The sequence below is a fragment of the Artemia franciscana genome, chromosome 15 (genome assembly GCF_032884065.1).
Source record: "Artemia franciscana chromosome 15, ASM3288406v1, whole genome shotgun sequence".
Lineage (NCBI taxonomy): Eukaryota > Metazoa > Arthropoda > Branchiopoda > Anostraca > Artemiidae > Artemia > Artemia franciscana.
The window spans coordinates 23,391,926-23,407,003 of NC_088877.1; the positions used below are offsets into that span (position 1 = coordinate 23,391,926).

At 37.9% G+C, this 15,078-nt stretch overlaps 1 protein-coding gene across 6 annotated transcripts in view; it reads left to right on the top strand.

The window, feature by feature from the left end:
* The window catches only part of LOC136036202 (nuclear pore complex protein Nup205-like), a 378,694-nt gene that overhangs the window by 311,844 nt on the left and 51,772 nt on the right, over nucleotides 1-15,078 (top strand). For all 6 annotated transcript variants that reach the window (XR_010619661.1, XR_010619662.1, XM_065718287.1 and 3 more), the window contains exons 13-15: nucleotides 22-269; nucleotides 5,524-5,755; nucleotides 14,069-14,387. Coding sequence is in view for 4 of the 6 variants with exons in the window: in XM_065718287.1 (XP_065574359.1) it covers nucleotides 22-269; nucleotides 5,524-5,755; nucleotides 14,069-14,387 (799 nt within the window). In the remaining 2 variants the exon portion in view is untranslated. The remainder of the gene's footprint in view (nucleotides 1-21; nucleotides 270-5,523; nucleotides 5,756-14,068; nucleotides 14,388-15,078) is intronic.

A 15,078-nucleotide genomic window follows, 5' to 3' on the forward strand; every position in this document is an offset into this window, starting at 1 on the left:
CTATTAATTTTGTAATTTCAGATTCTCTATCTAATTGAGGAGAGCGTTCGGCACTTTGATGAATATGTTGATTTTCCTGAGCGTAAGGCTTGCGAAAGAACTGCATTGTCTTGTTTAAACATCTTCAATCGGTGCATCCAAATGCAGGAAATTTTCTTGGAAATGGTGAGGAGTGAAGGGTCATCATTGCGTGTAACATCGCTTGGTACTCTTTTACTTGGTGTCAACCAGAGAACAAACAGACCGGATCACATGCTCAAAATAGCCAAGTATGTAAATCATCAATTTTTAGCATACAGCCATACGAAGCCTAAAGGACAGTTTTTTTGTTTTTTTTGTCAATTTTTTGGATATCAGGGAGTTAATGGACTATTAATCTGTTCCTACATGGAAAGGCCATTCTTCAGTTAGAACCGCTAGAAAAACACTAACAAAAAGCAAATTTTCTAAGAGGGTGTTGGCAGATACGATTGTTAACAACTTGCCGAAGTGGAAATCTGCCTGAGCCCAACATAGAGCAAATCTCTGTTTGTGCCTTGACTATAGGGGAAAACTAGAGACATTGTTTTGGGGAATACAGGCTTTAAATACAGTCCCTAGAGTTTGCATTCTTCATTTTATTCGTATCACTGCCAAAAAGCTGAAATGAAGATAGCTTCGAAGTAAAAAAAAAATGTTTCTTAAGTATATGAAATACGGATTTTCTTGAACATGGAAAAAAAATGCCTTTACCTTTTGAAGCAACGAGTGAAACAGAAAAATGACGCTTCTTTCTTGGGCGAAAAAAGTTGTGTTAGTTTATAAATCGTTAATAACGTATGCTTGAGAATAGAGTCGTTTTCTATAGTAAATACACCCATTTAGCCATAACTGATAGTTCAAACATTTGTTAATGACGTCGCTGAATCTTCTTGTTTTCAGACTTCTATAGACTGTAAGATCCTAGGGTGCTTACTGTATGGTACACGATCCGCAAACTTGATTAAGAAGTTAGTCTAAGCGGCATACGTATTCTGAAAAGTGACTTTGGCATGTTTATAAGCTGGATAGAGACCACAGACCGTTAATATTTCTTCTAGATTGTCTGCAAGATGGCAAAAAGAGATTGAATGCCTTATGTTCGGATGGGATGCTGTTATGAAAATGATTTAAAATCCTTGGGAAAATACAGGGAGAAGGCCAAAGTGGAACCTTTTGACAGAACGAGTCAGAGAAGCATGGTTTGCCAGCAACTTGGCAATCACAAGTTCAGTGTAATAGTAGTTACTTTGGCTCAGTAGCTGCAAACTTAACTATGGAAACAGATTCATTTATTTTTCTTCTCAAAATTTCATGGTTTGACATGTAAGCTAAGAACCTTTACTTTGACCTTCAAAACAGGGCTCTACAAATCATGTAATACAAAAATTAGAAGGATAGCTAAATAGTCAATCAATAATAATAATATTTATTACCCACAAACATACAAAAGTATAAACAGTGGAGTACAGAGAAAAAATTAATAAACAAAGCAAAACAAAAGTATACGTAACTCAACAATAGCAAGCACAACAAAGCTAATACAACAAAGAACAAGAGCTAAGAGCTCATATGACACTTGTGACGAGGCAAGAAGAGGCAAGAGCCAAGAGACCATATGGTATGAGCTCTAACAAAATTCTATGAATAAATAGATTGATTTAAAAGGAAAATAAGAGGCTTAATGCCGGTCAGGATTTAAAATAAGAGCTCTGAGTCACGATGTCCTTCTAAGTATCAAAATTCATTAAGATCCGATCACTCATTCGTAAGTTATAAATACCTAATTTTTTCTAATTTTTCCTCTCCCCTTAGCCCCCCAGATGGTCGAATCTTGGAAAACGACTTTATCAAGTCAATTTGTGCAGGTCCCTGACACGCCTATCGATTTTCATCGTCCTAGCACGTCCAGAATTCCGTCAATCACGTATCAAGGACATTTGCTTATTCTATCCACCAAGCTTCATTCCGATTCCTGCACTCCAAGTGTTTTCCAAGATTTCCCCCTCCAACTCCCCCCAATGTCAAAGATCTGGTCGGGATTTGAAATAAGAGCTCTGAGACATGAATCCCTTCTAAATATCAAATTTCATTAAAATCCGATCACCTATTCGTAAGATAAAAATACCCCAATTTTCACGTTTTCCAAGAATTCCGGTTTCCCCCTCCAACTCCCCCCAATGTCACAGGATCTGGTCGGAATTTAAGATTAGAGCTTTAAAGCACAAGATCCTTCTAAATATCAAATTTCATTAAGATCTGGTAACCCTTTCGTAAGTTACAAATACCTCAATTTTCAAAATTACCCCCCCCCCCCAACTCAACCAAAGAGAGCAGATCTGGTCCGGTTATGTCAGTCATGTATCTTAGACAGATTTTTATTCTTCCCGTCCAGGTTCATCCTGGTCTCACCGCTTTAAGTATTTTCTAAGATTTCTAGTACCCCCCAACTTCCCCCCACCAATTCCGCTGGATCCGGTTGAGATTTAAAATAAGAGATCTGAGTTACGAGATCCTTCTAAATATGGAGTTTCATGAAGATCCGATCACTCCTTCGTAAGTTAAAAATACGTCATTTTTTCTAATTTTTTAGAATTAACCCCCCCGCGCCCCAATAGAGCGGATCTGTTCCAATTATGTAAATCACGTATCTAAGACTTCTGCTTGTTTTTCCCACCAATTTTCATCCCGGTCCCTCCAATCTAAACGTTTTCTATGATTTTAGGCTCCCCCACCCCAGACTCCCCCCAATGTCACCAGATCCGGCCGGGATTTAAAGTAAGAGCTTTGAGACACGATATCCTTCTAAATATCAAATTTCATTGAGATCCGATCACCCGTTCGTAAGTTAAAAATACCTCATTTTTTCTAATTTTTTAGAATTAACCTCTCCCCCAACTACCCCAAAGAGAGCGGATCCGTTTCGGTTATGTCAATCATGTATCTAGGACTTGTGCTTATTTTTCCCACCTAGTTTCATCCCGATCCCTCCACTCTAAGTGTTTTCCAAGTTATAGGTTTCTCCCTCCCAACTCCCCCCCCCCCCCCAATGTCACCAGATCCGGTCGGGATTTAAAATAACGGCTCTGAGACACAATATCCTTCTAAATATCAAGTTTCATTGAGATCCGATCACCCGTTCGTAAGTTAAAAATACCTCATTTTTTCTAATTTTTCAGAATTAACCCCCCCCCCAACTACCCCAAAGAGAGCGGATCCGTTCCGGTTATGTCAATCATGTATCTAAGACTTGTGCTTATTTTTCCCACCAAGTTTCATCCCGATCCCTCCACTCTAAGTGTTTTCCAAGTTTTATTTTTCCCCCTCTCAACTTCCCCCCCCCCAATATCACCAGATCCCGTCGGGATTTAAAGTAAGAGCTCTGAGAAACGATATCCTTCTAAATATCAAATTTCATTGAGATCCGATCATCCGTTCGTAAGTGAAAAATACTGCATTTTTTTTTATTTTTCAGAATTAACCCCCCCCCTAACTACCCTAAAGAGAACGTTCCGGTTATGTCAATCGTGTATCTAGGACTTGTGCTTATTTTTCCCACTAAGTTTCATCCCGATCCCTCCACTCTAAGTGTTTTCCAGGTTTCCCCCTCCCCCCACTGTCACCAGATCCGGTCGGGTTTTAAAATAACAGCTCTGAGACAAGATATCCTTCCAAACATAAAACTCCATTAAGATCTGATCAACCGTTCGTAAGTTAAAAATACTTCAATTTTTCTATTTTTTCCAAATTAACGGCCCCCCCCCAGATTGTCAAATCGGGAAAACGAATCTCTAATTTAATCTGGTCTGGTTCCTGATACGCCTGCCAAATTTCATCGTCCTAGCTTACCTGGAAGTGCCTAAAGTAGCAAAACCGGGACCGACAGACCAACAGAATTTGCGATTGCTATATGTCACTTGGTTAATACCAAGTGCCATAAAAACACTATAATAAAATAGACTAACAGATCTGTAGAACAGACGAAGTAAAGATGCATTGATAACTAGAAATATTTACAAACACAGTATAGACCGCCGCTCATGTTTCGCATTCATCATGATCATCATTTATTTTTAACCCGCAGAGATAACACTATGGAGAAAAGAAAAAGCAAAAGAAATTAACAAAACGACCAAAAAACTAAACAGATATCCTACATAATACATAAATAACAAGAGAAAATATAACTAAACTAGAAAGATAACTTATAAGAAGCAGAAGATTATGGAACCATCGCCCCATACCGGGAATTATTCTTGCAGAGAGATCGGACATAGCGAGAAATCCGGTTTTGGACGGCCGAATATGAATCAACAATGCCATATCTTTCACTAATCCAAGAGTTTCTAGTCCAGGGTTGTAGGCCAAACAAGAACTTACAAAAACGATAAAACATGACCGGATTGTACGCTAATTCCGATCGGTTAACAGAGCCCAAAACGGGGAAAGACCAATAACGTGAAGCTGCACCAGCGCATTGAAAAGCCTTGCTCTGATATGTCTTTTATAATTTGTCTTGGCAGATATGAATAGACCATAAGATTTGCGGATCTTGCTGCTCAAATGTTCCACTAGCAGTGATCTTGTAGATTTTACGTCAAAACCGATTTGAGCCCGAGGTAAACTAAACTAGGCGCTTGTCTCACGACACAATTTCCAAGTCGGATATCAGGAACGTCATCTGAGCTTTGACGTATTCTTCATTGATACAGCTCTACTGATCATTGTAAGAGCTACTCTGATCACTGTAGAGCTGATCATTGTTACTGATCAATTTAAGAAACTTTCCAAAATTATAAATAAGATAAGACAATATTCATAAGCAGACTTAGTTAATGGCTTAGTTTAAAGTTGAAGTTTCTGAACATCCCCCCCTTTGTGTATACCATGGAGTTGTCCTTATTGCAACATGACACAAATCATGGAAATCGTGGGAATAAGGCAATGTTCAGTTAGTAGCATTATTCTAATATGTAAAAGTAGTATTTTTACTCACTTCGTCGTTTCTTATACATTATTGCTGACAGTTCAGCTTGACACAGCAAAATTTACCGTCAATTTTTCGGATTGATAGTGTTTTCACTACTACATCGTTTCAAAAATTGATAAAATAGTGTTGTCATTTTTTCAATAAATTGAAATTAACATCACTATAATTCCAATCACACACCAGTGAACATTGTTTAGATTATATGTCAGATCATCTAAAAGCTATCCTTGACTAGCCAAATAGAATGTTGATGACCAAATTTAATATGAAGTATTGACATAATTTTTTTGTCAGGAACAAGCTATAAATAAGATCATGAAAAATAAGGTCACAATGCAAGTCGATAGGAGACTAGCAATCTCCTCCTTGTAGCCTAAAAGAATCTGGCAATTATATTTAGTAAAAAATATTGACAACAAAAAAAAAAAACATTTTTTGTCTGCCAGGATTCTTCCAAGGCGCGGGTATTTTGTACTTTACCCCACATGTACTTACCCCATTTATTCTCCTTTTAGATTTGTTTCTTATGGTAGTGAATATATGCCTGACCATGCTGTGGAAGCAGCATCTATTCTAGCATTTGTTGCTAGCATACCCAGCGCGCAACAACAACTATTGGCACTTTTCACTGAAGAACCCAATGATGTTATTATCAGACATGGGATAGTAGAGATACTTGATGATGCATTTGAAAATGAAGAACAGGGAAGGAAAGTAAAATTGTGCCTTCTGAAAATGCTACAACAGGTAAAATAAAAATTATTATAAAGCTTGTAGAAGACGTGCACCGTCTCTTGTTAGCTAGTAAAAAGTTCCTGATTTAGGATCTACACTACAAAGCAATATGTGGTGTAGTTCCTCAACCTCTTTATTTCTGAAAAGATAGGTGAAATTCCTTTTATTTAAGCCAAAACTAGGAAAAGGTACATATTTAAGGTTGCCACCAGCAATGAATGGCAATATGATGGGGTGCAAGTTTATAACGCCTACATTCCACTCCTATAAGTAAAACTATTTAATGAAATTATGGCTTATGCGTCCTTAATATATCGCAACAAAAGCATATGTGTCCTAATGGTTATGTCCTTAACCTACCGAGTCGTCCCTAGAAGGAGAAAATCTCTCGTTATAAATCTCTCTTGGGCATCTCTACTCCCAAGTCCCTTCAGACCACTGCGCTTGGTGCAAGACCGGGGGGGGATCCTTTAGGTATTACTCGACTGGCAATTTAGTCCGTGCTCAAGAAGCGGCTTAATCTTCAAAACCACTTATCAAGATATCTTCTCTCATGGAAGATATCTCAATAATAACACAGGAGAAGTAGCCCTCCAATAACAAAGATCGTAGATAAAAAAAAACAAAAAAAACTGTAAGCCATGTTTTTTTTATTTTTTAATGGATATCATTTTTTTTGTCTTTGGTGGGTCAATCAGATTTTTTTCTTATAATAGGTGACATTGCTTTTGAGCGTAGCTCACTCTTGACCGTTTGAATACTTGTGTTTATCTGTTTTGTTGGTTAAATAAAAATCTTGAATTCTGGAATCATGTACTGCTTTATTAACTGGGATTAAATTGTAAAATATAACCTAAAATCTTGAGATGTAACTAAAATTTAAAGAAGAATCTTGAAATTACGTGAGATGAAGAAAGAGTACTTGTGAACGTATGGGCCTTAATAGGTAACTTAGAGCTGGCATGAGTTGAAAGTAGAGTGCTACCATCAACAAATGTAACAAGATCAGCCGAAGAAGGCGAATGATTATTAGTGACTTGTTAGGATATATGATGGCATAGTTAATAATTTAATAGGAGGTTTTCCCTATGCAACTGCAAAAATAAGGTCAATAACTTACATGAGAAGCCGCAGCAACCCTTAAACGAGCCTTGTTGGACACTAGTAATTGACCCCTGAAGGAAAATGAAAAGACGGATAAGAAAGCGCCAATCTACCAGTCATATCAATATTAAATTAAGAAAAGCACTCCCTCAAGAATATGTGATAACTTCGTCAGACGATTTTAAGGCTTAGGGAAACAAAAGCTTTACGAATGGCGACGGATTAAACCACATTCTTGCGCTTAGTCCAGTAAGATAGAATGATAATAAACTTAACTGACCTAGTGAAAATAAAATCATGATCAAGAGCCTCTTTAAACCCTTAACAGTTCTAGAAGTATCATATTCAGGTACTAGTTTTTAAAGTAGTGACTTAAGGCAAAGTGACACAAAATAAGATTTGGAAATCTGAATGCGCCGGGGAAATCTCCCTTCATATTTTTAAAATCAATGCACCTACCAATATTTGCAAGTGCTCGTTGAGTGTCTCTGAAAATTTGGAGCATCCCAACCCCTTTACTACTAGCAAACAAGCTGCCAATGGAATGACAGGAATCTTTAAAGAAAGCCGAAGCACATAATTTGCTAACTGCAGGATTTAACAAAAAAATTTAATGTGCTTCGAATTTTTTAGAGTTATTCAAAGATTTTGGCAAAAGGAATTTTGACTGTTTCTATAAAGTTTCAAGCCTCTGAGGTCGGGTGCCATACATGGAGTTAAAGTAGTGCTCATTTTGCCAATTTACGATTGATAGGAATCACAGCACACACATCACCGCTAGTTGCTTTCTCATAAAAGGATTAAAACAAGAGGAACGAGAACAAAATCCGGCACAAAGAAGCTCTTGGATGTTATTGCTAATTGCTCCCTCATGCGAGTGAACTCAGTTTTAATAATTTTAAGAAAAGCTCAAATTCGGGTACTTTATTGTTCCTGGTCTTAACCTACTTGAAACTAGGATATTAAAACTAGAATGTTGAAACTAGAATAAGCGGAAGCTCGATTGAATATGTCCCTTGTTAGAACAGAATTTTTAGCAAAACTTTGTGTCGAGAAGATATGTTTGATTAACCGTGAAATATTCTTGGTGCTACGTCTCAGGGTACATATTGTCAGTAAAATAACTACATCGTCAAAAGCGAGAGAAGACTCAAATAGATTGCTGAGAATGTCATTTCAATTAAACTTACTTTGAAATTCCCCATTATAATCACATCACATGGACAATTTGAAATTAAGCACTAATGTTCATTAAATATTTAAGGAACTAAAGGATATATCTCTTTTTAAGTGACAAATATTACCAGTAATCAAAACCTTTCCTGTATATTCAATGTCAATAAATAATGATTTGATCATGCCTTCTTGGTGACTGGATTAATCCCATTTTATGGATCGCTGAAAATTACTCAATGTATACAGGGTGTAACCGACAAATAAAAGGCCTTGTAAAATAGAGGCAAGATAGACCACTTTTAAACCCGTTGAATTAGGTTGCTTCAGAGATGTCAAATATTTTAACTTAGTTTTCTAAGAAAATATTTAGGTAGTGGTGCCAAAGAGTCGTTGCACATAGTATTTTAGATTTTTGTTTAAATTCAGTTTGAAACTGATGCCTGCTAGTTCGCCTGCATGAAACTGTAAAGAAAAATTATCGTTCGAAGAGACTAAAGCTTGGTCGAACAACTTCGGATAGTCCTGTAGAACTTCACTTCAACTCCCACACTATAGGCTCTGGCTCAAGGACAAGAAAAACTATACTTTTTGACCCATGCGAAAGCTATTCAAAATCCCTCAAAATTTGATGTCATATTCGTCAAGTCTGAGGTTCACACTTTCCATAAAAATCATGCAGATTAGTCCCTTACCACTTCTTGCCGTATGTGCCATTAATGGTTAAAACAATTCTACGTTTACCTTCTATTTCGATCCAGGGCCATTTGCAACCAGTGTAACGCTACAAAGAATCGAGACTTCTTTTTCTTTTCTTTTTTATGCAACAAATTGACTGTACAACAGCTGCTAGAAAAGTAACCACCAAATGAAAACACTTACAAATATATTTAGGTGCTTAAATTGATCCTCTAAATTTTAAGCTGCAGCTTCCGATGTATCCTTCATGATCGCCATTTAAATTTAGATATTTGTTTTACTGTTTTACAAGCACAAAAAACCATCTTACTGAAAGTTTTTCGCCGGAAAGGTCTAACAACTTGTAACCGAATTTTTCAGCTTTTTGCTTTGTTTTTCATGCGCAATATGTACTAAACGTCGCCCAACAGGCAAATTAGCAAATATTACGTCTAAAGCACACATTTTCTTACTTCCAAGCTTCATTCACTGATGTTATTTTACGAGTCTAATCTACGTCCAATGCTTGAGTATAGCTTATCAGAAGGGTTTCCCCCTGAAGGAGAGAGAGAGCATGAGTCGAGAGACTGCAACTCAAACCTTACCCAATACATCTGCCATATCAATTGATAATGCAGAAACTACAGTTGCCTAGTCTTCCGTTCTGATGCGACGCAATTGGCCTAATAGGCGCATTCTGAATCGTCAAGAACATCGATAACACCACTCCAACTTAAGTATTCACTCTTACAAAATGCGGTAGGTTGGACTCAAGTTTTTTCTTAACTCACTTAATCTCTATGTTGAAAAGCATAATACTCTGCTAGACGTCCATAAGGTGAATTTAAGGGTACACACTTGCCACCCTTGTCAGAGAAGGACAGGGGTTAACAGATCGAGCAAAGGTTAAACGTGGAGAACAATACCGCTCCGTATCTCTGATACCAGAACTTCTGGACTCTCACTGCTTTAGAATATTAAACCTCAGGGGCTAATCTCCCCTAGTGTAAACTGATTCTAATCTCACAGTATCAGCTCCCTATACGTCTGGTAAACGATACTCAGGCACATAGAGCGAAAAACTTTGCTCTGAATTTGTAACTGCATTCTATGAAAGCTTTTTGGGAGCTGAACCGAAATGAAATCATCATATAAAAAATAAGAGAAATAATTTGTGCATGGAATTGAAGATTTCCCTTAGGAAATCTCTATATGTGTCTTTCGCAGATCTTTCACCCTATATGTGTCTTTAACGCACTTAAGAACGTGACTCACATAGTGGCGGGATTCTTTGAAACTGCTGTCAGTGACAGTTTAGACTGTCAAAGACCCGACACAGTGGTACCCTTCAATACCAACACAAAATTCCTCCACGATGTCAACACAAAAGATTATGCCAAAATTCTTTATTCTGTGTATGGCAGGTTTAGAACGCACTTCGGCTGGAAACAGTTTTGACTGTCACCGTCCAATCTTTCAAAAAATTTGTTAGCTTTTACGCAGTTCCTTGTGTTCTTATCAAGATCCTTATCAAGAATAATTGTATTCTGTTAGTTGCTATTCTTTTAGAAACACCTTCGTCTCTGCAGTCCTCTCCCTGGTAGACACAACTAGCTAGCTCACAGACAAAAGACAAGCTAGCTCACGCCAGCGATATTGACGAAATGGCTGAAATGCCTAATGATCGACAAGCCTTAGCTACCAACGCCCTCAAAGCGACTAGCTCGTTTGTAATGGTTATAAATGCATCCAAAAGAAATGCTATACCCTGTTCGTGGAAGCCGCATGATGCAATTAAGCAAGTCCTGAAACTTGGTTGAGAGAGTATTCAGTGGGCTGACAAATTCCCCTGTCCTGGTTGTCTGATCACCAGCGACAATAACCGCTCAAAAGACATAAAAAAAAGGATGGCTCGCTTTGACGAGTCTGTTTCAAAGCCCTTATGTCCATATTATTAGCAAGGATCTGACCCCACAATTAAAGATTCATTTATTTAAAACAGCATTAGTAGTATTTGCAAAAGCCTCAGCTAAATTACACTATTTCTTACAACACAGGAAAAAAAAAAAACTAAGTATGATTGAACAACCTGGGAAAAACAAAACACTAAGCATGATTAATGACAAAAAACGGAATAGAATAATTGTTTTCTGGCTATTACTGAAGAGAATTGCTAATTTATCTATGTCTAAACTTTCGCGTCGAGCAGGTAATGCCATTTGGGTTTTGAGTAGGTGGGCTTTGAGTTCAATGAAGATAGATGGCCACCAAGCAAAATGAATTTGCCGTGTGTAATGTGGCTTTTTTGTATTTGATTGTCATGATTAATGCACTTAATGAGGGCTCATTCTTTGATTATTTGCACCATTCCACAGAAAATTCCCGGAAAGAATACACAAAGCACTTCAACAGCGCTGTAACGCCAGTTCGAGATAAACAAGAGCTAAGAGCTCATATGGCACTTGTGACGAGGCAAGAAGAGCTAAGAGCCAAGAGCTCATATGGTATGAGCTCTAACAAAATTCTAAGAATCAATAGATTGATTTAAAAGGAAAATCAGAGGCTTAATGCCGGTCAGGATTTAAAATAAGAGTCACGATGTGCTTCTAAATATCAAAATTCATTAAGATCCGATCACCCACTCGTAAGTTATAAATACCTAATTTTTTCTAATTTTTCCTCTCCCTTTAGTCCCCCAGATGGTCGAATCTGGGAAAACGATTTTATCAAGTCAATTTGTGCAGCTCCCTGACACGCCTACCAATTTTCATCTTCCTAGCACGTCCAGAAGCACCAAACTCGCCAAATCACTGAACCCCTCCCCCCAACTCCCCCAAAGAGAGTGAATCCAGGACGGTTACGTCAATCACGTATCAAGGACATTTGCTTATTCAATCCACCAAGCTTCATCCCGATTCCTCCACTCCAAGTGTTTTCCAAGATTTCCCCCTCCAACTCCCCCAATGTCAAAAGATCTGGTCGGGATTTGAATTAAGAGCCCTGAGACATGAATTCCTTCTAAATATCAAATTTCATTAAGATCCGATCACCTATTCGTAAGATAAAAATACCCCAATTTTCATGTTTTTCAAGAATTCCGGTTTCCCCCTCCAACTCCCCCCAATGTCACTGGATCTGGTTGGAATTAAAATTAGAGGTTTAAAGCACAAGATCCTTCTAAATATCAAATTTCATTAAGATCTGGTTACCCTTTCGTAAGTTACAAATACCTCAATTTTCAAAATTACCCCCCCCCCCCAACTCCACTAAAGAGAACAGATCTGGTCCGGTTATGTCAGTCACATATCTTAGACAGGTTTTTATTCTTCCCATCCAATTTCATCCTGATCCCTCCGCTTTAAGTATTTTCTAAGATTGCTGGTCCCCCCTCCACCTATGACGCTGGATCCAGTTGAGATTTAAAATAAGAAATCTGAGTTACGAGGTCCTTCTAAATATGAAGTTTCATGAAGATCCGATCACTCCTTCGTAAGTTAAAAATACTTCATTTTTCTAATTTTCAGAATTAACCCCCCCCCCCCCAATAGAGCGGATCCGTTCCAATTATGTAAATCACGTATCTAAGACTTCTGCTTATTTTTCCCACCAAATTTCATCCCGATCCCTCCAATCTAAGCGTTTTCCATGATCTTAGGTTCCCCCACCCCAAACTTCCCCCAATATCACCAGATCTGGTCGGGATTTAAAATAGGAGCTTTGAGACATGATATCCTTCTAAATATAAAATTTCATTGAGATCCGATCACCCGTTCGTAAGTTAAAAGTACCTCATTTTTTCTAAATTTTCAGGATTAACCCCCCCCCCCCCAACTACCCCAAAGAGAGCGGATCTGTTCTGGTTATGTCAATTATGTATCTAGGACTTGTGCTTATTTTTCCCACCAAGTTTCATCCCGATCCCTCCACTCTAAGGGTTTTTCAAGATTTTAGGTTTCCCCCTCCCAACCCCCCCCCCCCCCCCAATGTCACCAGATCCGGTCGGGATTTAAATTTAAGAGCTCTGAGACACGATATCCTTCTAAATATCAAATTTCATTGAGATCCGATCATCTGTTCGTAAGTTAAAAATACCTCATTTTTTTCTAATTTTTCAGAATTACCCCCCCCCCCCTCCCCTAACTACCCTAAAGAGAGTGGATCCGTTCCGGTTATGTCAATCATGTATCTAGGACTTGTGCTTATTTTTCCCACCAAGTTTCATCCCGATCCCTCCACTCTGTGTTTTCCAAGATTTTAGGTTTCCCCCTCCGAAATCCCTCTCTAATGTCACCAGATCCGGTCGGGATTTAAAATAACAGCTCTGAGACACCGTATCCTTCCAAACATCAAATTTTATTAAGATCTGATCAACCGTTCATAAGTTAAAAATACTTCAATTTTTCTATTCTTTCCGAATTGACTGGCCCTCCACTCCCCCCCCCCAGATGGTCAAATAGGGAAAACGATACGGTCCCTGATACGCTTGCCAAATTTCATCGTCCTAGCTTACTTGGAAGTGCCTAAAGTAGCAAAACCGGGACCGACAGACAGACTGACAGAATTTGTGATTGCTATATGTCACTTGGTTAATACCAAGTGCCATAAAAACTAAAAAAAAATTATACCGTGACTTTTCGATGTCTTAATCACCCCTATCACAATCTGCACGTGTGAAACATGGACGCGAAAGGTGGCTGATCAGTGTCAACTCATAATTTTTTGAAATATATGCTTCCGCTGAATCACCGGAATCATCTTCCTTGGTAGAATCTCAAATTTTGAACTTCTTGAACGCCTTAAGATCCAGCAAACGATCCACCACCAAGGTCTATTTCTAGTGACTTTGATGGTTCAGTCACGTGCAACAGATGATTCGTTTCGTTCTTCCGAATTTCGTCTTCGAAGGCCAGATTCACAATTCTTGCAATCGCAGCAGTCCCCCAAAGAGATTAAAGAATGATTTGTCTGGCTTTTTACGTCTAGCGGAAGAGCGCGAGGTGTACAGAAGGCTCACCCATCCTGTTACTAAGAAAGAGGCACCCAGACGACTATCAATAGACGGAAGGCGCGACTCGAGTCAAATAGGTTATTAAGTAGGCTTGAGCGTTACTGTGAATTATTATTATATTTTTATGCCATAAGCTTTGAGAAGCTTACTGTGTTTGAGAAGCTTTAGGAAGCTTGGGTTTCAAGATAGTTGAAATTTTATTTCTGGATAGACTTCGTAGGATCACTACGCAAAGATGAAGTTTTTTCTCCAAATTCTATTATAAGGGTAGCTGTACAAAAGGTATATAAAAAGAGTATAAAAGAACCATGTGTTGCTTATAAGAATGAAAAAACCCTTCTTATACTATGTTTAATTTTCAGGGAGTAAACTTACCTCATCCTAGTTTGGTTCATTTTCTACTTGGGTTTAGCATACAGAAGCCTCTTCAGAAGTCTCAATTGCAAAATCCTGGTGTATATGGGACGCCTAAGAATTGTCTCCATTCGCTATTGAATATACTTGATGAAAATTTGAAAGGATTAGTTGACGCAGCCGTAGTAATGGAAGGGTATAAACTGCTTCATGTAATTCTTTCTCATGGTACAATGTCCTATCCAGTGCTTCGCTTCCTGAAGGGAAATTTGAGGAACTTTTTAGTCAGACATGGAGAAGCACTGCCTTTTAGCGCATCACCTACCAGTAAGTATATATTCTTCAGGGAGAAATGTATGTTTGCATAACTGCTTCGTCATTTATTTTCTGTCTCTCTCTCTGTCTCTCTCTCTCTCTCTCTCTTTCTCTGTCTCTGTCTCTGTCTATCTATCTATCTATGTATCTATCTATCTATCTATCTTGCTTCTTGGGGATTCCATATTGGTAATCTGCTGCAATGAAAGTATAAGTTGCAAGTGGTACAATTAGTATTTTCAATGAATTCCTGCAGAGAAAAGTTTGGTCCAAAAAATAAATATATACGAAAATTCTAATATAAAAGGCTGGCCGCAACGATAAGTGTTGAAATCATGTTGTACTTGAGAACTTTGGGATATAAAAGTCGCATTTAATCAATAAATCCCCACATTTAATAAATCGCCCAAAAAAGTCGCATTCAATCAATAAATTTTAAACATTTAATAAATCCAAAAAAAAGTTGTGGAAACACTTTAAAGGAAGCTTAACCAGCTGAAGAGTAGTAACTATTTATTAGAGGCTTTTAGTGGGGATAAACCATTGGAGGAATGCATTTCTGGAACTTTGCTTTATGTAATCATCGGACTTTCCAAAAGGAATTAAAACCATATAATAATAATCAGGATTTGTTTTAGGTTTTAAGGAACAAGAAATTTATTTCAGTTTTAATGCCATAGGATGTTAAATTCTCTTTGTTGAA